This window comes from Xiphophorus maculatus, chromosome 11, assembly GCF_002775205.1.
Source record: "Xiphophorus maculatus strain JP 163 A chromosome 11, X_maculatus-5.0-male, whole genome shotgun sequence".
NCBI lineage: Eukaryota > Metazoa > Chordata > Actinopteri > Cyprinodontiformes > Poeciliidae > Xiphophorus > Xiphophorus maculatus.
The window spans coordinates 24,216,937-24,243,714 of NC_036453.1; the positions used below are offsets into that span (position 1 = coordinate 24,216,937).

The window sequence follows — 26,778 nt, forward strand, 5'->3', positions numbered from 1 at the left end:
TGTGCAACAAAACTAACCAATAAAGGATATTTAAAACAAATGTTATGCAGTTGAAATCATGTTGCATTCAGCACTCTACAGTTCCTATAAAGTTGGTGTTTTGTGCTAAAACTCCATTAAATCCATCAGTGATTATTGATTGGTTTCTTGTTTATTTGGGGTTTTTTTCAGGTAAAGGATTAAGAAGGTTGATGACTTATCGCACAATTAATGGATTCAAATAAACACTTTTAAGACTATAAAACAGCGGACTAAAAATGTATTTAGCTGATTAGATCATCTCTTTTTTCTTGCAAAGAATAAATCAAAGAAAATTACACTACACCTGATAAGGGAGTGTTGTTGATTTTTTTTATATAGAATTTCCAGAAAATAAAGTGAATAAAAGATGGTGGTAAACTAAAACAAAGACTACCATCAACAAATTCCTTAAAATACTGTAAAACTCGAAACCATGAAACTAAAAAAGCAAACCTCAAGAGAAGTGACATCCCTGTTGCATTTATTACAATAAACAGACATTTTAAACTGATTCCCAATGTCAGAATGTCAACATGCCTAAGAATAATGTGTCAGTAATGGTTATTTATGGACCTAAAAAGGTCATCACGTTTTGTCAAGGTTTTATCATTACCATCCCTGAACGAGTGCGTCTGTAACCATCCACTTGTTCTCGCGCGGAAAATATCCCGATCTACATCTTTAAAGCTGCAGTGCCAGCGACGCGAGCGATATTGCCGTCATTTAGACGGCGTTCATTTAGTTTTACAGGTGCATGATTGCCTGTTATGATTAAGAGGGGCAGGCTTGAAGGGATGATTGTGTCAAACCTTGGAGGGGAAATAAAAGGGATTAGACTGCGCGCTTGAGGACAGGGAGTGCCGGAGGAGAGGAGAGGCAGAGAGAAGTGCTCCTGCGTAGACGAGACAGTTTCAAACCACATGCTGATGCTGGAGGAAAGGTTTGTGCCATCACCTGTGGTGATGTGTCTCTTCAACACGTCACACGCCGTTTAGAGGAGCAGGTGACTGCAAACACTCGTCTGCATCTGAATGCTCTTAGAGCGGTGTAGAGAACAGAAAACAAAACAAATAAAAACAATCTCTTCTCATCTCAGCAAAATGTCAATTTATTGAAAAACTATACTGCAGCAGTGAAGCTGGGTCCTTCAGCTTGTAGGTGGGAGCAGACGGTGATGTATGTGCCTTTAGCTTCGGTGAGCAGAAGGTGTTGCTCGGAGTAAACCGATGCAAATGCTTTTTACTGCCTCTTTGCAGGAAGGCAGTGAAACGACGTCCCACTATATTCTCCAGCTTGTTTAAAATCTCTTCAGGCGACTTAACTAAATGTCACAGTCCATCACTGTAGTTTAGCTCCTCAGACCCACTCTAGCACTCAGCAGAGTTAGTAAAGCTTTCACAGCATGCATCCTGAAAGGTTGTATCAGGTGAAGCGCCGTCAGAGGCAGACTCCTTGAGAAATGAGGTGCAGCTTGGTTAAATGTTGACATGGAATTTACTGCATATTCTTCTTCAAAAGCTATAAATGATAAGTAGCAACATTTCAAAGCATTAAAACAAATTAGTTTCAATCGAAATAGTTTCCGAGCTTGCGCCCCTTGATTCCCACACTCAGCTCCTTCAGACTAGCCGGCAGCGATTAGCAAACACCTGGTTGAGTTGTGCATCAGCTGAGCTCCCTATATGAGCTACGTCTTGTCAAAACCTCATTAAAAATGTAATAGAGGAGCGGTGTTGCGTCGACTTTGCCAGAGAGAGCAGGAGGTTTTAATGAGACCGAGAACCAAATTCAGGAAGTTAAATCATGGCGTAGAACAGCTGAAGTTAACACAGTTACCGTTCCTTCAAATTTCAGCAGTTCATGTAAGAGCATATCTATTTTGTCTCTCTAACCAATCAAACCTCATCTACTGTTGGGCAGTTTTCATAAAACTTTGTTTGCTGTACACCCGAGAAATCAACCATGTAGCTGGAGATTATTTAAAATCAAACCCAAGAAGATTTATTGCAGACCCAATAAATCCTGCAAGCAGTCCCAGCTCGAGGCTGTCGAACTCCAGCTGTTCAAAGCGACTCCGTCTCTGCGAGTTCCTGCAGATATTTTTACCACCTGGTTGCCAGATGATGTTTAAATGGGCCACTTAAAGTATTATGAAGCAAAGGGCACTCAGTCGCTTTAGCAGAACACCCAACGACACACACAATGAAGCTCACGGCTGCAGCTTGAGCGGGATGTAATTGGGCTGGTTGGAAACGCGGCTTAGATGAAATGCATTTCTTTCTGTATGTTGAGGAGGAGTCGTAAGGAACGGCGGCCTTTCAGCCCAGAGAGAAGTGACTCACATTTAGCAATGACGCACACTTAGATAAGACCTAAAAGCGTAACAGTCTTTTAAGTTATTTAGAATGAAAAATTACACACTCGCATGATTTTGATAAATATATATATTGCAGCATTGTGGCAGATTAGATTGATTGGACTGATTTGCTTTAAAAGTGCATGTTGCTGGAAGATTGTCTAGCTGCTCCACTTATTAGAGATGTTTGAATGGTGCAACCAAACACATAGGCCCACCATGCGCCCACCGAGTTTTTGCAAAGCTGAGATTTTCTGCACAGTTTGCACCTCTCGTCCACAGACACTAGAGTTTTTGGCGAGAGAGACACATCCCACAGTCTGCATAGATGCAGATTTCGAAAGTGGTTTTCAAAATGTCAATAATGTCATGAATAGCATTATAATTAGAGTCAAATTTGATTGTTTATTTTTATTCCAGTACTTTATGAACAAATTACAGGATTAAATCCTGGTGAAGTGGAGTTCTGTCTCATGTCTATTCGTTCAGAGGTTTTTCTCATCAACCGCTGAGTTAAACCTGAAATTACATTTAGGTTTAGAGGGATTTTAATTGGACCAGCATGTTCCTTCTGATTGAGGGAATTGTGTACATATAGGAGTGGTCCAGTCAAAGTTCTGACTTGAATATGAGAGAGAATAAGGATAAATTATAAAGATATCAGTGGAAGACAGGCAAAAAGCTGGTCATCAATTAGAAGGGTTTGATTTGTGCATTTCCAATAAAGACTTTTTTCCCCCCCATTGAATATAGAGAAGAGTACCAATAAGCATGCTATTTTTCATCAAATGTAAATAAAGACATATTACCTACTTTTTCCAGATTGCTACTAATCAGAAGTTCTTCTTTTTATGAGGATCAGTTGCCAATTGTTACTTTCGATATTTGATATTTAGTGAACTTTTGTTGCACGTTTACATAAGTGTTTCTCTCCACCTGCCAACAGTTCACGTGTCACGCTGTCTGAAAGCTTCACCAGTGGTGCAGACCGTGTCACAGGGCAGACCAAAGAAAGGAGAAAAAAGATGGCAGGTAGTCTCAATGGAATAAAAAAATAAAAAAAACAGTCAACTTTTTTTTTTTTTAAAGATTATGAGGGAAAGAATCAGTGAATATTTGGAAGCTGGAGCAAATATTTAACTCAGATTATAATAAGGCTGACAAACATTTTAAAGCTCTTGTAGCCGATGAAAACGACGTTCCACAGCAGCAGGAACATTGTGAAAATTTCTGGTTGGAGATCTTAAGAGCAACTAAGAAAGGTTTGTATTTGTTGCTATGGAAACTGTTGCTACTACGGCGTATCCATGGTTTTCAAAGACGTGCTCATGACTATTGTGATGCTGAGCTATTTTTGATTCCTCTATAACTTTATATTAGTTCTCATTAGAGGCTGTTTGCGCTGCAAGAGGCTCTCAGCTGTTCAGGGCTAAAAAACAAAAGGCTTTTGTCATCAACCTTTTAAACAAGACTTTGATGGAGTTGTGCCCATAACACCACCTGTAATAAGATGAAGTAATCAGGTGAGATTGATTGAGGATTTTTGGCATTATGAAGCATTGCAGCAGCTGGTTAGTCCACAGCTTTTATATGAAAGTCGCCGATTATGCAGTTGTAGTGATAGGGGCAGGCTTGTGAAGTTTTACAGCATCCTGTTAAACAAAAGCTTCTCCCCTGGCAGAATCATTCGAACAGATGCTCCAATAACTTATTGATAACAGCCTCGATCTCTTTGTGTCTCGGGAATATAAGACTCTAATAATAACAGATAAGATGCCAAATTTGGGGCAGAGCATCGTGCTGAGAGGTAAAGCAGCCGTCTGGGGGTCAATTCCTGATCTGATATATTCATTCCCAACACGTCTTCCTGCCTCATTTCCCGTCTGACTAATGTCACTTAGGCTAACTGGTGGCACATAAAACATTTCAGTGGCTGAAGCTACAATTTCTGACAAATCATGGTAAGTGATTGAATTCAGAAATACTTTCTTGATCCCAAAGGGAAATTAAATGTTGTTGCAACTCAAATTATTCAGGATTCTTCAAAGAGGGCAAAGTTGTTGTATTCAGCTGCTGATCAAGCTACATGATAACATCGCCGGGTGAAGTAATTTACAGCTTATTTGGTTCTCACTCTGTACGACCCGACCCGTTCTTGAATCAGCAAAGAAGAAAAACCCAGAAGTGAGGAGACGCTCACCTGAGAACGAGAGCACGTTAACTCATCACGGTCAGTTTTTGTGTCTGTTCGCTACTTTGTGGCAAATCATTAATCAGACAGGGCAATTTTTATTTTTCAAAAACTAACTTCCAAGCAGCAATTCTTCTGAAAACCTCACATAGAGTTAAAGTTGCTGATAAGAACTCTGCTTTTGTTTTCTTGTATTTTCTTTCTCTTTATTTGTACATTTCCTTGTATTCTGTGCATCTGCGTCCGAACATGAGCCCATGTGAAGCTACTGCGTTGACCTTAAAGAGACATGGAAGGGATTTATGAAGAGGACGGAGCAGAGTTAAATGGACTGATCTAATTATTGGAGATTATGTGGCGTAAAGTTACAGTAAAAACCATTTGGTCTGGTTAATGTGCTCCATTAAGGACATTTTCAAATCCCAAATGTGTTTTCTTCACCCATCAGCTTTTCATGAAAATGATCAACAGGCAGGCAGAAGATACTGAGGCCGTTTTTACCATCTATGCACCTACGGGACGGACTAGATCATTTCCATCAACACAGGCAGCGCCATAGGGACCGTTACTTGGTAATGTGGAAGAGAGAAGTTTTTCAGGTAAGCTGATGTAGCCTGCCACTATTGTGGCAAGTCTCAGAAATGTTTTAGCAGGTACAAGTGGAGAATAGCATTTACTCATTTTGTAAATTGGAAATGTGGATAGAAACCAAACCGATGGAATAAACACAAACGGGAAGAGAAACGGACCTGCGTCAGATGTCTGTTGTCGCCAATGTTTGCCTCAGGTTTGCATTTTGCGTAATTCTGTTGAAATATGTACTTTATTACCCACTAGCTATTATTTTAATGCCAGTTAGTGGAACACAAACACATTTGCATACTGCATATTTAACAAAAGACATTGTGGGATGAACCGATCCACGTTTTTCTCTTCCAATACCGATACAGATATCTGAGGTTTAGTATCGACCGATACCGATCTGAAACAGAAAGACGGTGCTGAATTGACTTAAAATATTTATTTAAAAAAAAAAACACAGACATAAATGTACTGAATAACAAAATAGTTTGATAACTCTGCGCCAGAATAGAACACTTAAATATGCCAATAGTTTTTACATGTTGGTCAAACATGTAAAAACTACACAACTTTAACATCCAATGTAAAATAAATAATAAAGCATGTTGCTCAGAGCACAAAGTATAGAATTAGACTGAATAGATCTGATACATAGTCACCCATATCTGATCTAGAATAGCTTTCAATACTGAGACCAATACAGATAATAAAACCAAGTCAGTGCATCTCTAGTTTGTAGTCAAACTCAATGGAGGGTTGCCATTTAGGAGAAATTAAACTCTTTCTGTTTCCCTTCTCTTGCAGCTTCCAAACTCTTGCAGTGCTATTGAGACGCGCCACTTCTACAAACCTCCACTGTCGCATGTTTTCATTTTCCCAACCATTGTGGTGAATGTGTCTGCATGTAGGTACAGACGGTAGTAGCACTTGTAGAGCAGCTTTCTGCTAATCGCCTGTGAGGATGCCTCTAAATCTCATGCAACCCATGCTGTGGTGCAGATGCCTCAAAGCATTCGCTAGCTCCAATTAAACAGACATTTCGAACATTTATTTTAGTGGGTGGGTCATTTGTTAGAACAGCCTACCTGACCATCTGCTGCTGCCTCTGCCTCTAATATGTTGCCATCTTGTGGACAATTTTCAATCTCAACAGGTGGACTGATGAAAAGATTTCCATGAAAGAGCTAGATGATTACAGCCGTTAATCTGCTTTATTTTTTACAGTTGACACTTTATATTGCAGCGAGAAACTGGATATTACGAAGCACACAGGAATACTTGAGAGACATAATTACTTTTTTTTTCCTGTCTCATTAAAAATTGATAGTTCTAAAACTGAAGAAACACACAAATCATGTGGGAGAATCTGACATTAGTTCAACATTTCACTCCACAAATCTAAAGTATGTCGGGACGAAAACCAAACGAAGTCCAATAGTAACACTTTATTTGACGGGCTGTGCATAAGAGTGACATGACAGTGTTATAAACATGACAAAACATCTGTCAGGAACATGAAGGAGTCTTTATGAATGTCTATAACTGTCGTCATGAAGTGCCATTCGGTAAATAATGACACTTTTTATGCAAAGTTGCTCTAAAAGTTGCATTAAAAGTGCCAACTTTGCATTATTTTGTAAATAACACTTTAATGCAAAGTTGGCACTTTTAATGGACTTTTAATGCAACCGTTAGAGAAACTTTGCATTAAAAGTGTCATGATTTACAAAATTACACTTCATGATAGCACTCAGACATTCATAAAGACTCCTTCATGTTCATAGCAGGTGTTATGTCATGTTTATGACTCTGTCATGTCACTCTTATGCACAACCCGTCACATAAAGTGTTACCAGTCCAATTTGCAGTTTATCCCAAGTAATGCAAGGGAATGTAGAAGATGTGGAAGAAGGTGCACTGGTCTGGTAAGACCAAAATTGCTCAGAGTTGATGGGACGGCAGAAGAAGATGAGAATACAAATGCAACATATACTTTTCATATTTTTATTGGTATGTTAAAAACCATGTGTAATCTGTGAGTTTAGTCATCAAAATCCTAATTGACGGTTCTGTTTATAAAGTCAGAATAGGAATTGTAAGAAACTATGCCAGGATAACAAAATTGGTTTTTAGGTAAGAATGTTAGATATTTTCATAGACATAAATTTAGAGGGAGCTGCGATGTCTTCTTACGGCCACTAGTGGGAAGCCTAAAGTCGGTAATGAGACAACAATAAGTCTCATTAAGTAAAGAATGAGTCTTTTCTTAATTAAGTAGATTTTAAACTGTTTGCAGGAATTTACAGGTGGTTTTAATAGAGGTCTATCTGTTATAGGTCTAAAAGTATTGGGTTGAAAATGGCTGTGTTCAACTTTGAAACTAAAGAGACATCAGAAAGAACTGATTTTCTATGATGAAAAGAGGAAATGAAAGCAAAAGTCAGATTTACACACAGCCATTTGAAAAAAAATATAATAATCTCGTAGTACGCCAGCAAAGCCTTGATTAGCATTTAAACAACTTTGTTATAGTTACACCTACACATAAAGAAACATCACCAGGCTGTCGACCAGTTAATGTAGGTGCATTGAAACCTGGGATTAAGATCTTCACTCTGAAGGCCAGAAGACTGACCATGTTGGGCTGGTTTCCATGGATCCAGGCCCAGAAAACACATCATTTTTGATGAGTTGTGGGGTTCTGACTCTAGATGGAGCCAAAACCCTGACGGAGGCTAATTTGTCAGCTTTCAACACCAGTGGAACTTAACTGCTGTTCGCCATTACATTATTTACTGAATACTGACAGCAGAGAGAATCATTACGACACATCAGATGTTCAATTTGAGTTTGCTTGCTCGACAACTCAAATAGCTCCAAGAGAAACACAACTACGAATGTAAATGGCACAACAAACATTACATCTGGAAACTTGTTGAACAGACTACAGGCTAAACCTTAATCACTGAGAATACAGAGACTAAATAATACCAGAGTGGAAGCTACTAAATCCTCTACATACATAATTCCCCAACAATCAGAAAGTGTTATTCTGCTCTCCTAATGATTTCCCTATCATTACACACACACACACACACACACACACACACACGCACGCGCACGCACACCTACACACACACACACACACACACACACACACTGCAATCTGGATATGTATTTTTAAAATGAGTCTCTTGAGTGTTGGAGACCCCAGATGCACACAAAAATAATCAATAGAGTAATAACCTTACAGTCTCGAAACACACTGGCTCATGTTCAATATGCTCTATTAACCTGAGGGAAAATTAATGAATTTTTGTGAGAGTTTTTATCTATTTTGTTGCACAATAAATAAAATAATAAGCCATGCCAGCTGAAGATCTAATGTCTAAAACACGAGATAAGTAAAAAAAAAAGTTAATGGTTTTGATTATGAGATAAAATTATGACATAAAATAAGAAATCATGGTACAAGATCAAACACTCTGTTCTGTGATAAGATGGATTATTATCTTGAAAAACGATTTCATCATCAGCTAATCTCCTTTGTGTTGAAATGGGAAAAGTGTCCCGGGTTCAAATGTCAGCTTGTGCTCTTTCAACGAGATGCCATGGCTCCTGCTGATCACATCCTCACACCAAACCATAATGGACCTGCGATTGTCTTCTTCGCTCTAGTTTTCACTGGTTGAGTAGAGATGTAATCTGACCAAGTTCGAGCGCTGCAACCTGGATTTATTATTCTATACTATCAAGTTTTTACCGTTTACTTTAATGTAAATCCAATTCCCTACCATCAATTTCATTGTGTCACAAACATCAACTACTGTTTTTCTCATTGCTTTTGCATTTTTTGTTACATATTGCCAAGACCTTTCACATATTAAACTGTGAGTTTACCTGTTAACTGGCAGCAATTCATTCTGAATCACTTTCTCAGTTTTTATTTCTCAGTTGCTCTCTCACATCTCTGTTGTTTGGACCAGGTGTCCTACGAACGAGTGAGCTTAAACACATGCAGAACATCAAATATGTTTGCATGTGTTAACTTCAAATTTAACACATGCACTTTAACACATAAATTTAACTTCAAATTTATTTTCATAAGCAACATGACGTGCTCCCATACTGTTACAAAACAGCATAAATGCTTCATTAGCAGCAGTTCTAGTTTCCAGCTGCTAGAAAATGTGATTTTTAAAAAATTGCGCTTCATATATTAAATGTATTTAAAAAATACTCATGACTCGCCCCGCTCTCAGCTAACTAAACACTTGCTGCTAAAGGCATCTGCTAATGTAATTTAGCTATTTTTTGTAAGAACTCAGATATCATGGAACGATTATTATTTACTCTGAATGTAAATTTTAAAAAATCACATAGCAGCAGCATACCAAGTAACTGAAAGTAATAAAAAAAAATTACTTGAAATAAATTTTAATAGCTTGTTTGCTAGGTAGAATTGGTGAACAAGACACAATGTAAGGTAAAGGTAAATTATACCAAACTTAACAAAAAGGTGAAAAGAAGGATTGTAGCTAGCTGGAAATATTTGTTTACAAGTGAAGGACCAGCTCAAATAACTCACTGTCTCTGAATGTTAGCTGAATGAGCTAGCCTAGCGGTCAGTTAGCCATAATTTTATACAAATACATGGAAATAAAGGTTGCCAGGTAAAACTAATCTAAAATAATATACCTGCTGTTAGCTTGTCAGTTCATTAAAAGTAAACAAGCCTTTAGTTTTCAGTTTTCACTTCTGAAATCACATGACAGTGATGGTGGTTAGGAACTGGGCTATCTTATGTGGTGGCTAAAAAGACATTTACTTACTTTAAGAGCAGGTAATTGTTACAATTAATAGCAACTAATTTAAGTGGATAGCTAGGTAAGTGTGGATGTTCTGCCACAAAATCCTCCAACACACTGCAGGGAAATCAGCCAAGCTATCAGGAAGAGAATCGTGGAGCTGAACAAGTCTGGTTCATCCTTGGGAACAACTTAGTGATACTTGAAAGTGCTGCATTAATCTGTTCAGACGATTGAATGCAAGTTTAGATGTGATAACAATGTCTGACCGTCATGCGGCTCAGGATGAAGATTTCCACATGTGTTTCGCTTTTTAAGTCAGAACTTGTTGCAACAACTTCTCATTGCATTTTCAGCAACTATCACATCTGGAAATAGTTTTTCCCATAGTTCCCTGCCAAGTCTTGGTCAGATTGGATGAATAGCAGGTGTGAACAGACATTTTTAATTCTTACCACAGATACTAAGTTGTGTTTAGGTTTGGGATGACATTTAATATACTTTGACTGAAACCTTTCGATTCGCTGTATGTTTAGAGTCTGTCATATCATGCAACAGGTTTTCTTCCCACATCGTTCTCTTCTGTTTACCTCCATCCATCTTCCATCCATCCTGCTAATGAAAGGCTACCAACATGTTTCACCATAGTAACAATGTGCTACACACTGAGCTTCAGATTTGAACAAAAATGTCAGGTTTGTCTCATCTGACCAGAGAACTTTCCTCAAATATCTGGTAGATTTCCAGCTAAAATTAGCAGAAACACAACAACTATAACCACCATCTTACATGGTTCTGATGCAGAAAATAAGACTGAACCATTGGATATTGTGAACATTTCTCTTCCCATATCTTTGACATTTTTGAAAGGAGATGTCCACGCTCAGAAAACAAAATTATTTGATGGTTTTCAATTTTTTTAAAAAAAGTATGTGGCACGTCTTTGCATTACGGCACTAGCGGATTTTGAAATCATTTCATTGTGAGGCTGATAATGACTGGGGGAGCAGGGGGGGGTGAGACCGTGGCAAAGTAAAATACAGCAATTTACTGCATACTAATGGTGCGGAGGCAGGAAATGACAGGTAACAGAAAGCAACACCCTCTCAGAGCCAGACTTACATTTCCCCAAATGATGGATGATTGAAAGCCCTGGTGAGGAGGGAGAGGGAGGCAGACATCTCCAGCTTGCCCTGCCCCCTCATCAGTCTCTGGGGATCGGGGGATTATAGAAATATAAAAATGCAAGAGAGAGGGACACTGACAGAAAAGAGGAGAGAGGGAAGAGAGAGAAAGCAGGAGAGCGGGAGGGAGACGGAGCGACGCTATTGGTTGACTTTTATAACACCGACCGTGGTTGAAATTTTTCTCTTGCAGTCTAAGAAATAGTGGAAAGAGGCAGCCAGAGACGGCAGACTAAGGAAATACACATCTCTGGAAAAAGGGGGTCTGCAACAGAGGGGCTTCGGGTAGACAGGCGGCACAAGCAGGGAGATGAGAGGCTGGTATCAATGAGTCATGACTTCTGAGAGCTGTGGAGATGTCTTGCTTATCAACAGGAGTGTTTTCAAAACCAGCACAACTGCGTACTGTGAACATGTAGATTCCCTACAGGGTTCTGGTTAAATCTTTTCCCCTACACTCTTTTTTTTTTCCTTCCTTTTTTTTTAATTGTTTCTGGCCAGAAGTTAAACATTTTCCTGGAGAAGAACCTGAGTGTGAAGGCTCTCTCTCTCTTTTGAGGTCGGAGAACTCTGAGGAATGCATCTGAGACGCAGATACAGGGCAGACAACACTGACATGGTGCCGACCCAAACTGACAGAAACAAGGGCAGAGTGGACTGTTCAGAGGCAGACACGGCCGCTCCCGCAGACAGGTACGCCCTACTCGATGTTAAGGTCAGTTAAGGCATCCATCCTTGCTTTTTGGTCGTGTATTTGTTGAACCTTTCAAAATTTCGTGTCAATTCCAAACTTGTGCGTGTCGTTTGAGTCCTCTTTTGGTAAATCACTGGCGTAACATGTATTTGTCACAATAAGCCCGCGAAGCAATACCTTCAACTTTAGAAGGGAGTTATAAATGCTCAACAGCCTACTGATCGAAAACCAGCACAACAAGCTGGATGTTTATAAAACCATTAAATATGACCTGAAATAACATGCCAATAAGGTTTTTTTAGTCTGAACAGTAAGCCATAATAAACTTGACTACCATAAGCCATAACCACCCTGGACAGTGATCCTGTTTTTTCTTATTCGTTTTTTTTTTTACTGCTCTTAATATCGACAACAATCCTGTGCTTCTGCTGTCGGTGTGTCCATCAGACACTTTTACCTTCAGAGACATATGTGTAGGTTTTGTCTCAGGAGAAACTCCTCGGCGGAGGAGACAGACTATTTGCCTGTCAGAGATTGAAAAAAAGAAAAAAGAGGAGCACCGGGTGGGTGTGTGTGCGTTGGGGGCAACAACAGTGAAACAGATTTCCTCAGAGCTCCCCGAACCCCGACTGGACGTCTTGCCATCAGCCGCACAAAAGGGGAGACAAACGCTGGAAGCAGCTTGAGCTCACTATTGATCGTCACTTTCAGTGATTGCTCTGTTCGCACCTGAAGTGGAAACAGACAATAAGCACCCACTCAGGAGGGAGGGACACCGGTAGCCTGAAAACGATACAGAAAGAAAGCAGGCAGGAAGTTTTTTTTTTGTTTTTTTCCTCTTCCCTCCCTCCCTCCCTCCGGTCGTCAGGCTGGCTGGGGAAGCCATGGCGTTCACCTTCGCGGCCTTCTGCTACATGCTCACCCTGGTTCTGTGCGCCGGGCTCATCTTCTTTGTCATATGGCAGGTGAGTGTCACCATACACACACCAAAACCACTGCCCACACACACACACACACACACACACACTGACAGCGAAATGGGCACATGTCGGGGCCTGTGGACGTCCACTCTTATATCATCCCACACAGGCAGACAAACACGTCCACCTACACGCAGTTGTACAACACCTCTTGGTTTTTTTCTTTCTCTTTTCTTCTGCACAAGCACACTTATTGGCTCCGGCTATTTAGGGTAAAAGTAAAAAAGTAAATGTGCCTTAAAAGTCCTAAAATGTAATCTTTTGATTGGAACCAGTGGCCTCTCTAAACGTCAGGCTGCAGCCCACACCTACAACCAGGGGGTCACTAATTATGACAACCAATGAACACACAGTTAATTTAACCCATTATTACTGTACACATTATTAAAAAGATGTTTTTGTGTATGTGTGCGGGTTTGTGAGCAACTTAAATCAACTTTATGTCACTCTATGCCTCTTCTTGACCAACCAGCGTAATTTCACAGATTTTTTTTTAACATCTCTAAAAATCTGAAAATAGGTTAACCCTTTCATGCATAGTGGTCACTACAGTGGACAGCTATCTAAAAGCCATTTTCTTGTGCTTCCTGTGGATTTTTATGTTATAAATGCACACAGACCACTGAAGTGGACACTAATGCATCATAAAATATACCATCAACTACTGGCCATCAGCTGCAAATGCAAGAAATTATTTTTGTTAAATACAATATGGCCGACAGACAAAAAAGCATGAGAACCGACCCGGTCCCTCCTTCTACTGTAGACGACTCTTGCAAGTAAAAAAAAATATTGTGACATCAGATAACCCCTGAGGAACAATACTACTGATGTATTTTTCAAATAACAACTTTGTATTTGGACAAAATTACAATTGATCACATAAAAATAAAAAATAAAAAAAAATTTATTTTTACAAAAAAAATTTCCTACCTTTTTTATGCCTTAAGAAAAGAATTTTAAAAAATGGAAAAAAAAATTCTGACACAAAGGATCATAATTCATGCATGACAAAAAAGGTAAAAAAATAATTAAAAAAATACGAAAATCAATTAACAGCCAGATTATAAAATAATTAATAACATCGTGCATCATTGGTTTTACTTTAGCTGAAATTTTGATTATTACTTTGTGCCGTTTTTGTGAATACTTTCACAGTAGTGAATGTAGTAAAAATGTGTTTTTGCTTTTAGATTGACAGAGTTTCTAACTGTGCACTTTTATGAGTAACATCTTATATGAATGTGTCAATTTTTGTTTAGCACAAATGTTATCAGTTGGATTTTTATTCCTTTTAAAAGGCATAAATATGTATGGTAACATAATGATGCACACAGTAGCAGTTTTTGAAATTAGCGATGTGGGCAGCGAGAGACTATTCAATAGAAATGCTAACATATGAAAATTTGGACCGTTTTCCAATATTGATACTTCTGTTATGTCCGATAACTGATACTTATCAATATCAAATAGATTCTATATAGAGCTCCTTTCACTTTCAACACTGTGTAACCTGTGCTGTGTTGCACTTCTATGTTTTTCAAATAAGATTTAATCAAATTTCCTTTATGCCTGCTTCGGAAAGCGGAAATTTGAAATAATGTGTCATGGTTGGCTGAAAAAGCAAGAGTGGGGGATGCTGAATGTTGTTCGCCCAGGGCACCGAACAAGCTAGTTAGTTAACACCGAACTAGTTAGTTCCTAGTAACTAGTTAGTTCCAATAACCTAATTATTATGTTAACATGGCCTAGATAAATGCAATGTTCTGTATTTCATGGGCTGCTTGGGCGCAGCGGAGTCAAATAACATTTCAATGCTATTGGGCTCTCTAGAGGTGAACAAAGGTCATACATATCCAGTTTGGCGCCAATCAGCCATTGGAGAGCTCCAGACAACAAACACTTTCTCAAACAAAGTGCTCAGGCTGCTTGAAAGCCACACCGATCATGACTCTGACCCGCCAGATTGGGCTTCATCTGACTCCCTGTTTTGGGTGGAATTTGTTCAGACACCTCAGGAGACCTGAGCTCTTTGTTTGGCGGTTACGCGCTCTGCAAACATCTCCGCTTCGATGTCTCACCTATTTTTACATTTGCTGCACGGAGGCAGACACAATGCGAAATATGAAACGCCTCATTAGGACTATAGGGCTTAAAATGACTAATGTACCAGTTGACTAAGTGGGTGAGACTGTGTGTCTCACCCACTGTGTCTGCATGTGAGGCGTGCGTCTGGCTCTGTGGTGATTTAAACACGCCTGTCAAACCAGGAATATGTTCCGACTCCCCCCCTCGTGTGTCTGCTTCCACCCACGGGTGCAGCACCCAAAACTATGTATTGCTCACACAACCAAACCAATCAGCTCCCCCCACCCCTTCTCTTTCAAGAGTAACCATGGTGCCTAGTGAGGGGACTCACCATGTCGCCATGGAAACTGCATCTGTTTACAAGGGAGCGAAGTGTGAAAGCTGAGGGGGCGCCATATGGACTCAGATAGGGGAAAATACCGGGACGTTTTCTATTATACATACAAGTGGTTCCTCAATCCAGACGTTCATTTTTCTCTTGCATTTCAAGGAGCAGGCGCAGTCATTCCCAAAGCTCACCTGCCAATCAGCCTATCGGGTTGTTGTTTTTTTTTCTACTAATAATTACTTTTGAGTACTAATCTGATTTTTACTTGCATTAAATAAGCAGGAAAATGTATCCAAACGGAAAATTCTTGCATTTTTCCCCTCAAAAACTTTGCAAGATACATGGATGCTTTAAATTATTGATGAATTGGTTGATTAATAGGGTTTTTCTGGACGCTGCTGTTCACAAGACAAGCCAGATCAATGCTTCCACTAATTGCATATGTGCGCATCCATCCCTAAATCACCATGTGTGCCTCTCACAATGCGGCCGCAGCTGGGCGGTATATACGGAGAGCCGCTGCTCGTCGGTAGCATCGGCCTGCAGCCAATTGTTATGAGTGTGTCTAAAAAGTCGAAAGAACATTTTCTCATACCATTCTCCTACTTTTGTTCCCCTTTCTCCTTTCTTCTTTCTTCAGATCATTGCATTTGATGAACTCCGCACAGACTTCAAAAACCCCATTGATCAGAGCAATCCCACCAGAGCGGTAAGAAGAACCCTGTTGTTTCCCTAAATCTAAAAAACATCAAACCTTCACGTGCTTAAAGAGCAATTTCTACTTTCTGATTTTTTCTTCATAATCATTACACACATGTAAACAGAGCAATTAGCCACCATTTAATGGCGGAGAATGGTCTGGGGATCCCTCTGGGTATTTAATTGAGCTCCGTTTAGGGCGATGCATTAATTTTCTTAGCAATAAATATTTGTACTTTTGAGTTTACCATTAATCCCGGCTTCAAAGTGATTGCCGCCGTGGCAAAGCAGACGGTGTTTCTTTGAGAAGTCATTTGTATGCAAATTAAAGCAATCAACGCTCTTCAAAGACGTCGGCTCCTTGGTCTAATCAGTTAAAGAGATCCATTCAAATGAAGCCCCTGTTTAGACAATGATGAACTGTGACGCTGTCAGAGTGAACCGTTTCCACTCTGCCTTGCAAGAACAAAATCCATAAGCATTTTTTTTTTTTTAAAGCCAATTGTTGTCCCAGTTTCTAGCAGTTTTCTTCTCATTCCTCGACCTTTTAGCAAAAATCCAATATATTTTCTTTGGATTTTATGTAATAAAAGAAACACGTTAGTTCCAGGAAAGTAGGGATGGATGATATGAATTTAAAGTTTTATCGCAATATTTTGTGATATGATAAAGTAACTGGATTTCTGTGACTTTAGGAAACAACAATCATCACTCCACAAACACAAATACTGCTCTTGAAAAACATTCCCCTTTATAATACGCTTCTTAAATCACATAAAAAAGTGATTTGTGCCACCAAACTACACACAGTAACTGCATTTAATCCTGTTATTATTGAAGCTCTCATTGAGCAACCAGTGGATAAAAATAGTACAAATAACAATCCCAACAATATGGATGGGCTTAGGGTTCTTTAAAGGTAATTAATTGGAATTTAACATTTTAACGATAAATCAAAATCGTTATCACAATAAATGATAAACGATGGACGATAAATAAAATTGGCATTTGACTCAATTTACTCTCATACTAAACAAGTGGCAGCGGTTTGGTCCTCAAATCTGACAGAGGTTGAGTAATTTCATAAAGAATCACAAGTAAAAATGTTCCTTGTGGTGAAAGGCTGGTGGAGTAGAAGTTTTGACTCAGCTGTGTCGAATACAAATCCTCGACACTTTTCGAATTTGCATTTGCAAGGAATCTTTCATTAATCTTGAAAATCTAGTGCTGCTAGACTATCACATAAAATATAATAGCGTACAATAATATAAATATATTTTACTGTCCCACAAGCTACAGAAAATCTCAGTGTGTGTGAACACATAACACTGCATCAGTAATTCCTCTCTTTACTTAAGCTAACAGCGCCAACATGAGTCAGAAGGAAGTGCCATCATTCACTTCAGCTGAGGAGCAGCTGTGAGCGTCTTTTTCACAGGATAGCTAATGTTCTAGCAGTCATGTGAACCTCCATCTGAAAGTGAGGGAGCGACGAGGAGCGGGAGAGGAAGCTGTGAAACCAGGCCGTGGGTGTGTGGAGGCACGCCAGCCACAGGAAGTGGACACAAAAGCTGCACCACCTGTAAAATCCATAACAGTCTCTGAAAAAAGTGGAAGCCATTTTTCAACGCTGAAAGCTCGTTGCGTCAAGGCTGCATGACTGAGTGGTGTTGCCCCCCCCACACACACACACTGTAAGATAGCAACTCGAACACGTCAGACATCTAAAAGCTGATGTGCAGCTTCTCCCAAAAATACAAATCAACTGGACAAACAGAAGAGGAACTGGATGGAAACCGATGGTGAAATTACACGGCCATGGTTTTGGATTTAAGCCAAGAGAAACCCGCGTTCACTCGGCCAGGGTTGTGTACAAAAACGACAGTCAGTAAACATTTGAGAGAGGAATTACATACAGACAACATGGCAGTGTTGAAACATGTTTCTAGTTTGGATTTGTGTTTGTTTCTAATATTCAGTTGGAATCTTGTAAGCACAGTCAATCCTTTCAATTATTTTTATACCTCAGCTAAAATCCCCTTTTTACGTTTAGTAAGCATTCAGCTCACACTAGTCTCATCTAGCACAGCAAAAACATTCCTTATTAAACAACTCATAGTTCAACAACTAAATTACTACTTCCTCTCTTACTTCAAAATAAGAGACTCCAATACAGACACATCGTGGTTGCCCCAGAAATCAGACCTCGAGTGACAAAACCTAACTCGACCGCGTTTTAGGTATCAGAAAAACTCCTAAATTTGCACATTTTTTGGTGCTACTATTAACAATACAAGCCACTAGCAAACCTTTCTCTTCCATTTTGTGGATTTAAAAAGTAGCTTAACAAGAAAGAAACGGTTTGATTGGCCGATAAACAGTTTAATCGTTCAGCTTTCGGTTTGATATTTCTCTGTCGTCCTGGATACAAGGACTTCCAGCTTCATTATGTTTTAGAATTATTTTTTGCATTTCCAACTGGGAACTCATAAGGTCCGACTTTATTACTTTGAGAAACAGACACGACTATCGAGAAAAATCACTGCTTTTTAATCTCAACCCACGAAATCTTGCTACACCCTCAGCAGTGGACCAGGATGCGTGTGTCTTTTTAAATATGGCTGCAGAATCATTATTTGTATCAATTTGATTTAAATGAAAGCACGTCAAAGAGTTTCATTATTAATAACAGCAGATACAAATTATATTTTGTAATCTCGTCATCGTTTTCGCTCTCTTTTATTTGTTTCGTGTAATTTCTCGACCCCCTCTGATAAATGTCTCCCGTTTGGTTCATTTGGAATCGGTCCCACTGAGCCTGCACAACCCGACACAAATACGGGCACCTCGGGGAAGCTACGGGCTATAAAGAAGGAGTAGCGCAACGATTTGCGAGTCCAACACTAAATCCAGATAACATTCGGTACATGGCGTTCACATGTTGGACCGCATCAACTGCGCTGCTGACGGATGTGGGGCACGGAGCTTGAAAAAGACGGAGGGAGTCAGACAGAGACCGAGCTAACTGCACTGAAGCTGAAGAGTTGATAGCTGGCTGGAGATTCAGGGCAGAATTTACTCTCAGGTCAGCAGGGGATTCTCCATTTATGTCCACATTTTCAAAAAAAAAAAAAAAATCGACTAAAGGGAGCAGACATCAAGGGGCCTCGACCCGAGACAGAAGCTTTAAAAAAAGGAGCTCAGACTCATAAATAAAAGGGAATTAGACTTGCTGATTAACCAATGTTTCTTATTTGATGTAACTTTGCTTCACCGAAAAAATGACTAAATAAATAAAATGGATGAACCATCTGCTAATGACTGGACTAATGATATTTTAGCTTCGCTGCTCTATTAAACACATAATTTCCCCCACGCTGGCTTATTAGTGAACAATCCAATGAGTGACATATAGATAGTGTGTGACGGTTTATCGATGCTGTGAAAGACGGACGGCGTTCATATCGGAGCTCCTAACTGGGCGTCGCGATGTCACTCGCAGGAGGGTTGTTAGCTCGCCCAGCCAAAACATCGCAGTCCATTAAATGTAGACGGGTTTATGAGTGTAATCAATCTTAGCTATTCGAAAACTAAAAAAAATAAAATCAAGTGATTGTTGGTGTTTTACTTAATAATTACCAACATTAACATCATTTCCAGCTCATTTGTTCTAGTCCCCACATTATGTGACTGTTTTCGTTCTGCAGGAACATCTTGTAATTTGCAGACTATTGACAGGCGGTGTTCTCTCTTTGTCCACCTTTTTAGAGAGAAAGGATCTTGAACATCGAGCGGATCTGCAACCTGCTCCGCAGAGTGAGTAACAGATGTTCCTCACCTTTTGGACGGGATGGAGGGGAGCGGATGACTAAGGCAGAGGGGCTTCAGACAACCATGACCATTTGTCTCTTTTGCACACACACACACACACACATATATATTCCTGTCCTGCAGACAGGCGGTGATGGAGATGCCATCAAGGTTTTCATCTGTGGAGTTTCTTTATTTCCTTATCTTGTTTCAAAGCTTTTAGTGAAAAAAAACTCAAGAGTCTCTGAAAGCTCCTGTTGCTCTTTATGCTTCTTTGAAAATGCATGAATAGGACGTTCAGGATGTAGAAACAGCGTAAGATTCTAAGTGTTTGAGTTGGTATGGGACTCACACCGTCAACTCCAATGTATATTTCTAAGCTGTAAAATAAACAAAAATGAAAGAAGTGAAGCTGTATTATGTGTGGTGGAAAAAAAACCTCTGATGTTCCTGTGAGACGCGGTGGTGGCAGCATCATGCATGAAGCTTCAGAAATAAACAGCAGTAATTTATTTAGCCATTTAGTCATGAGGGAAAAAAAAACTGGCTTTCTCTTTCTGACTTTCCAAGACACATTTTCACCACATTTGTAAAAAAAAAAAAAAAAAAGGGTCCATAAGTAAATATGATATAACTTGAATAAATTCAAATGTCCGTCATAATATAAAAACAATATTAATGAATGTCAGTTCCGAAACAAGAAAAAGTGTTTGCAAATTAAATATTTAGTTACAGTCAAAATATTAGAAAATAAAATATCTGTAGTAGATACTGGTGGGGCCTCCAACATGGTGACAAGAAAAAAAATTATCTTAAGAATATGTGGAAATTCAATGCAATTATTCCACAAAAGTGTTTCAAAACAGCTAAAACTGACTTTTGTTATTACACCCATGTTTAAAAACTTTAGCTTGTTTTTTGTCATTTTTAACAAAGTCACTGAGAGCCATTGTGAAAGGTCCAAAGAGCCACTGGCAGCTCTGGATCCACAGACTTCAGTACAAGGACGACAACGCCCCCAAAACAGCCAGAGCTGTAATGGAATGGTTCAGATCAATTCAGATCAATCTGATAGAATGGTCTAGTCCAAGTCCATACCTCGATTCAAATCCGAGGCAAGACTTGTGTGAAAAACTATTAAACAAATAATAGACGGACATATAAGTGCAAAAAAAGTAGGAAATAATTACAGCAATTCTGCATTTAGACAGACTGTTGAGCAGGAGTCTGGTGGTTCAGGATGCTGCATAAACAAAAAAAAAACTGTTTCATACGCGTTTTCAACGAGACTAAACTAGTGAGTTGGTGGAGGAAAGCTGGCAGCTTTTAAATCAGCGCAAAAACCTTCTTGTGCCTTGGAAAAAATGAAAAACAGCCTAAATACCTTTGGAGCTAATTCTTCACGTTTAGCAGCAGTTAGTAATGGTAACGCCTCCACTCTGAAGCTGTGAGTTTACTCTCCTAGACAGTGCAGGCTGCGGCCTCCCAGCGATGTTTAACCGAGTCCCTGTGTCTGTCCTAACCAGCTGGTGGTACCAGAGTACTCCATCCACGGCCTCTTCTGCCTGATGTTCATGTGTGCCGGAGAGTGGGTCACACTTGGCCTCAATATCCCGCTGCTCTTCTACCATCTGTGGAGGTACGGTCCCACAGCATCTGTCCGATTCGCTGTGTGTTGAGCCGACCAGCCAAAACCCGCTGCTCTTTTCAGGTTCTTTCATCGGCCAGCCGACGGATCGGAAGTGATGTACGATCCGGTCAGCGTGATGAACGCCGACATCCTCAACTACTGCCAGAAGGAGTCCTGGTGCAAGCTGGGCTTCTACTTGCTCTCTTTCTTCTATTACTTGTACAGGTGAGTAGAGATATGGTCGTCCCAGAGGTCAGTTAATGAGGACATTCAGAAAATGTTCAGTTTTTCAATGACTTCTTTTAGCTTAACTTCCTTGTAGCGATTTTAAGTGGGATTACATTTTTTTTTTCTTAGCCAAAACGGTATTTTATTCAGTTTTGATGGTTGTATTTCTTGTTTCTTGTATTTTTCTACTTATTTAGAATTCATTTGAAGTAGTCAAATGTACAAATTATCTTCGAAAAGACAGACGATTGTAGGTGTCTGTTTTCAAAATGTTTTTGATAGAAAATAGATTTTTTTTCATTTATTTTTTAATTAAACTCTCCTATTACCTATTTTTTTTTAACGGGTGGACTTGTTGCATGACGGTCACGTTTTTTGATTTCCAGCAAATTAAAAGTAATTCGACTGAAAGTAAACACAAATCTGTTCTTCAAGAAATATTCTTAATTGTATTACTTTACATGTGAGAGGAAAAACAAAAGACTTAGGTTTATGTTTCGATGTTTAAATTTATCAGTTGTTTAAGTTACTCCAGAATTTCTAAATATTTCCAATAAATTCCCACAAAAGGTTTGCAGTTTGGAACATTTCTGAGACATTTCCATGCATGTACTTGTGTTTTTCCATCACTTTGTAACACTAGTTACAGATCAGTGATACCTCTTGCTCTAACACAGACATTTTGTTAACTTTTGCCCAATTTCCGTCCTCAGTATGGTCTACGCCTTGGTGAGCTTCTAACAAGTGCTGTGAAGATCTAACTGGAGGGAGCTGTAAGATATCCAAAACCGATGGAGGCAAAATCTTCTTCTTTTCATATTTTCTGACTCTTTTGGCCTAAAACTGATCTGACTGAATGTGAGTGTATAACGGTGTTACTTAGGATCTTGTTTAAGCCTTTCATCCCAGATACCGCTCTCAGAAAGCCTAAAGAAAAGAGAAAAAAACAAGCAGCTCTGAAAGACTGAAAAGAAACAAAAAAAAAAAAGAAAAAAGAGGATGTCGGATGTTTGAGATGCCTTCGACCCCGATACACAATTCACCGATATTTCTGAAGGGCTGGATTTCCCCACGCTGCTCTTACTGTTCCGGTCGCTCAACTCACTGTGAATCTCCAAACACTTAAGGGCCGGAAAAGAAACAAACACGTCTGTAACCTTCGACTTTCAAAGCGTACAGGATTGTTTTGATATTAGTCGTGATATTTGAAGCGCTGGTTACGTCGAGCGATCGCTTTAACCGTGTCGCAGTCGCATTTCGCTGTGGCAAACGGCTAAAGCTCTGCCGGAAGAAACCCAGAATACCGGCAAGGTTCGTCAAGCTCTGTCAAAAACAAAGTTGAACACGACAAGGTAAATGACATCCAGGTACAAATCAAACCCAGTTTCACAGAAGGACGTCAGGGAGCCGCTAACAAGAAGCTGTGTTTGCGCAAATCTGTAAGCAAACATGCGTTGGCACGGACTGGATTCAGCTTTCATGAGTATGTCCACATTTTCCCGTGTCACTGGGTTTGCTAATCATAAATTTGACTTTAAGGGTTTTGTCTGTAGCTGTAAAGACACATATTTATTGCTTCATAGGTTCATGCTTTTGAAAAGAGTAATAATGCCAAACGTTTGTAGTAAAAAAAAAAAAACCTCGTGCCAAATTTCAGGATGAATCACGTTTTGTGCATTTAAAGGGATACTTCTGATTTTTTTTCTTTCTTTGTGCCCACGCTAAGATCTGTGAAGTTATCTCGTTTCCAAACTCGTTTCTGCAGTAACACGTTTGTCTAGAAGGGAAAACGTACGAGAATAACTTCACTTCCTGAAAATCAGAACTGTGCCTTTAACACATCTGGCACCTGTTTTTTTTTTGTTTGTTTTTTTTTAAATGAACAAAGGAAAGGTAGAAAAAAAATCTGTTGTACTTTTAGTGCGCAGAAAGCGCCTTATTCCTGTTTCCAGTTAAGTTTACTCTCACTCATCTGCATCTATGCTATAGTCGTTTTTAGCGAGCGGTTTTTGAAACTTTTCTCTGATCCGAGGTAGAGTAGAGATCTCATATACAAAGAGCAATTAAAAACACGCAAAATAGCAATGTCGTACGATCCATGAGACATATCAGAGGTGTGTTAGTCAGTGTTTATAATGAGGCTCGAGTGTCAGGATGAGACATCAATGACTCGATGGCGACGTTTTAGTTACGAGGAAGTGTAAAATCGCAGCGAAGTCACCATGATGCCGTTTCAGTCGTAGAGCGGACTGGTGTGAGAAGCGAAGCAGCAAAACGGTTTCCACGGCAATGGCGTGTGATTGGGCCAAATGTTTGAGCTGAGATGTTGTGACCAATTTGTGACAGCAGCCTATGAAAGACGTTTCTCATTTAGTCAAACCTTTTAAAACCTAAGCTTCACAAATTGCCGTTTTAGATATTTTTAAATGATGTGTGCAAGTTTCTCACAAACTAAACATCTGATGCCTGTTCGTTGTGGGCTGTCAGGGATTTTATGTCAGCTAAAACACATGACCAATTTCTCGAAATGTGTGAGATTTTTGTGACCCCGAGTTTTCCATACTAGTCTGTTTCCTTACCATGACAGAGAGACTGTATCTTCCTGCATGTCACATGACCTGCACTGTGTGCCAGGGAGCTCATAATAAGCTCAAATACAATGGCAATACGATAAATTCAAAGCAAAAAAATGAGAAAAACAACTTTTTCAGAAAGTTTTGTGTTTACACCGTCAGCTAGACCCACGTTGGAAAAGTGTGAAAAACTGAATACACCTGCACTAATTACCATGAGTCCAAAAGTCATGGAAACAATTTTTCTACAGTTTCTTTTAAACCTTACAATTCAGAAAATTTCATGTACATCATCAGTTTTGGGGAAATAAGTTTTTAAATGTTATGAATTGGGTCAAACATTTTCTATAACAGCTTGCTGCCGGTCGTCTTGCTCACACAAATCTTTTCTGTTCTGCCAACAATGTTTCTAGATCAGGACTTTCTGATGGCCTTTAAAACATGGACTTTCTCATCCTTAAGCGACTTTATAACTAATTTTGCTGAATGCTTTTGGTCGCTATTCATTTGGAAGATCCATTTGTGCCCAAACATAAACTTCCTTTTTGTAAAGTGCACCAGTCCCTCCTCCAGCAGAAATACAGACACAACACAACAAATGTAACAATGTTCACTAGAATATGATAGAAAAATCCTCTGCTGTCCCACAATGGGGGTGGATTTCTGTACAACAGCAGCAAACAAAAGGAGAAATCAATAGCACTAATTGATTATGGCAAAACATTTCATTTTTATCACACCACAGGACATTTCTCCAATTTTAAGATCTTTGGCCCTGAGTGCATTTGCACGTCATAATTTGACCTTTTTTTGTTGTTTTGTGGAGCAATGCATTCTTCTTCCTTTCAGCCCATGTCGATAAATGAAACTCATCTCATTGTGGATGATAGTCTTACAAGTTTCAGGGAACATCTTCACAAGTTCTTTAGCTTTCCCAAATCGATTAAAGACATAATTATCTAAATTCCAAAGAAGAACTAAAACGTACAACCTTTAGCTACTTGAATGTGGCATTGAACTGGAATATGCTTCATCAAACCAGTGGCAGGGACAAAGAAATCTTGACTAGGACACCTTTACTTATTTGTTTTAATTTTCCCCCCAATAAAATGCCATAAAGCTGAACGTCGTCGTAGTAAGATGTAATACTGACTGCAGAAACGAAGCAACACTTCTTCAAGACGCTTTGTGGAGACACGCCGTCTATTTCCCTAGGAGAAAATCTCAAATAGGTTGTGTGATTTCACTTTCAATCACTGAAGCAACTTTCATAGGCTGCCAGTGTTTTGGAAGACGAGCAATATGTCGTGCCAAGAGACGTTCGCAGATAATCACAGGACACCGAGACCTCATCGTTCCGCCAACTGTGCGAATGTGTGGAGTCTGGACAATCACTACTGAAGCACAGGAACTCGCTGACAGAGGAAGAAATAACGCCTGCTGCTGGAACGTTATCACGTAGTCGCTCTAAATAAAGCATTTTAGAAAACTGAATTTAATGAATTCTATATCGTATCCGTCTTTTATACATTCCTCATTATTATGCTACAGTCAATTTGGTGAATCACTTTATATCTATTCGGTTACAATATGATGTGCATCTATTTACACGCCATATCCCAATAAAACAGTTATGCCAAAAGTCGCTTCCAAGTTTCTTCTTTGTTGCTGAAGGTCAGCTGGGTGAGGAAGGCTGCTCCGCCAAAGCCACTGGTTGGTACGCTCGAGGAGAAAAAAGATTAAAAAAAACTTCCCAAGCTTGCAGAGGCGGGAATTCGTGAGGAAACAGAGTGGTAAATTAGACGATGGTAGAGGACAGAACGCCTCGCTAAAAGCTGCCTAAGCTAACAGCTGCATTTAGAAGTGGCTGCAGAGACATTTAGGCGCATCTTGAAGAGTACAAGAATAACTGAGAGCAGGCCCCCACTGAGACGGCAAGAGCTTCCACTTCAGAGGCAGCCGAAAGCAGGTTAGAGCTTCCTGCTAATGTCTCCAGAATACTAACATGAGAACTAGATACATTAGAGTGGTTTTACACAAGCGTCACAGAAGAACATCACATAGAATCATGGTAAAAGATTTTAGCTATCAATAAATAAGAAAGAAAATGTACAAAACACTCAAAGTATTATCAAATATCCTTGTGTAATCTTTAGAAACCATAAGTAAAAGCACCCAAAGACTAACGATGCTAAACTTAGCCAATAGAACTGTATCTAAAACATATTTGGATGTTTTATCCATTTTTGATCTTACACATCAATTATGATAAACATTTTTTTTTTTACAAATTACAAAAATAACCAAATTAGTGTCAAAGTGAGAATTGATTTCTTCAGGTGATAGCATAAATATTCACTCCCTTTAAAGTGACTGACCTAATTCAACAGCTAATTGGTGATAACTGGTGCTAGTATCCTCACAATAATTTGAATAACACTCAAAGCAAATCACAGAAAACGTTACTGAAAAATATAAATCAGGAGATGGATACAAAATAATTTCTAAGGCATTGAGCATCCCCTGGAGTTCAGTTAAATCCATCACATAAAATGGAAGAAATTTTATTTACGGCCCACGTGTAAATCTGCATATTTCAGGCCTAG

At 39.3% G+C, this 26,778-nt stretch overlaps 1 protein-coding gene across 1 annotated transcript; it reads left to right on the top strand.

Annotated features, from left to right (window-relative positions):
• The first annotated feature begins 11,208 nt into the window (after window positions 1-11,208).
• LOC102238386 (protein cornichon homolog 2) lies at window positions 11,209-25,814 on the top strand. Its single transcript, XM_005800763.2, has 6 exons — window positions 11,209-12,801; window positions 15,873-15,941; window positions 19,700-19,747; window positions 21,268-21,380; window positions 21,453-21,596; window positions 22,313-25,814. Exons 1-6 carry the CDS (start codon window positions 12,721-12,723, stop codon window positions 22,338-22,340), a joined length of 483 nt encoding a protein of 160 aa, XP_005800820.1. The 5' UTR covers window positions 11,209-12,720; the 3' UTR covers window positions 22,341-25,814.
• The last annotated feature ends 964 nt before the right edge of the window (window positions 25,815-26,778 follow it).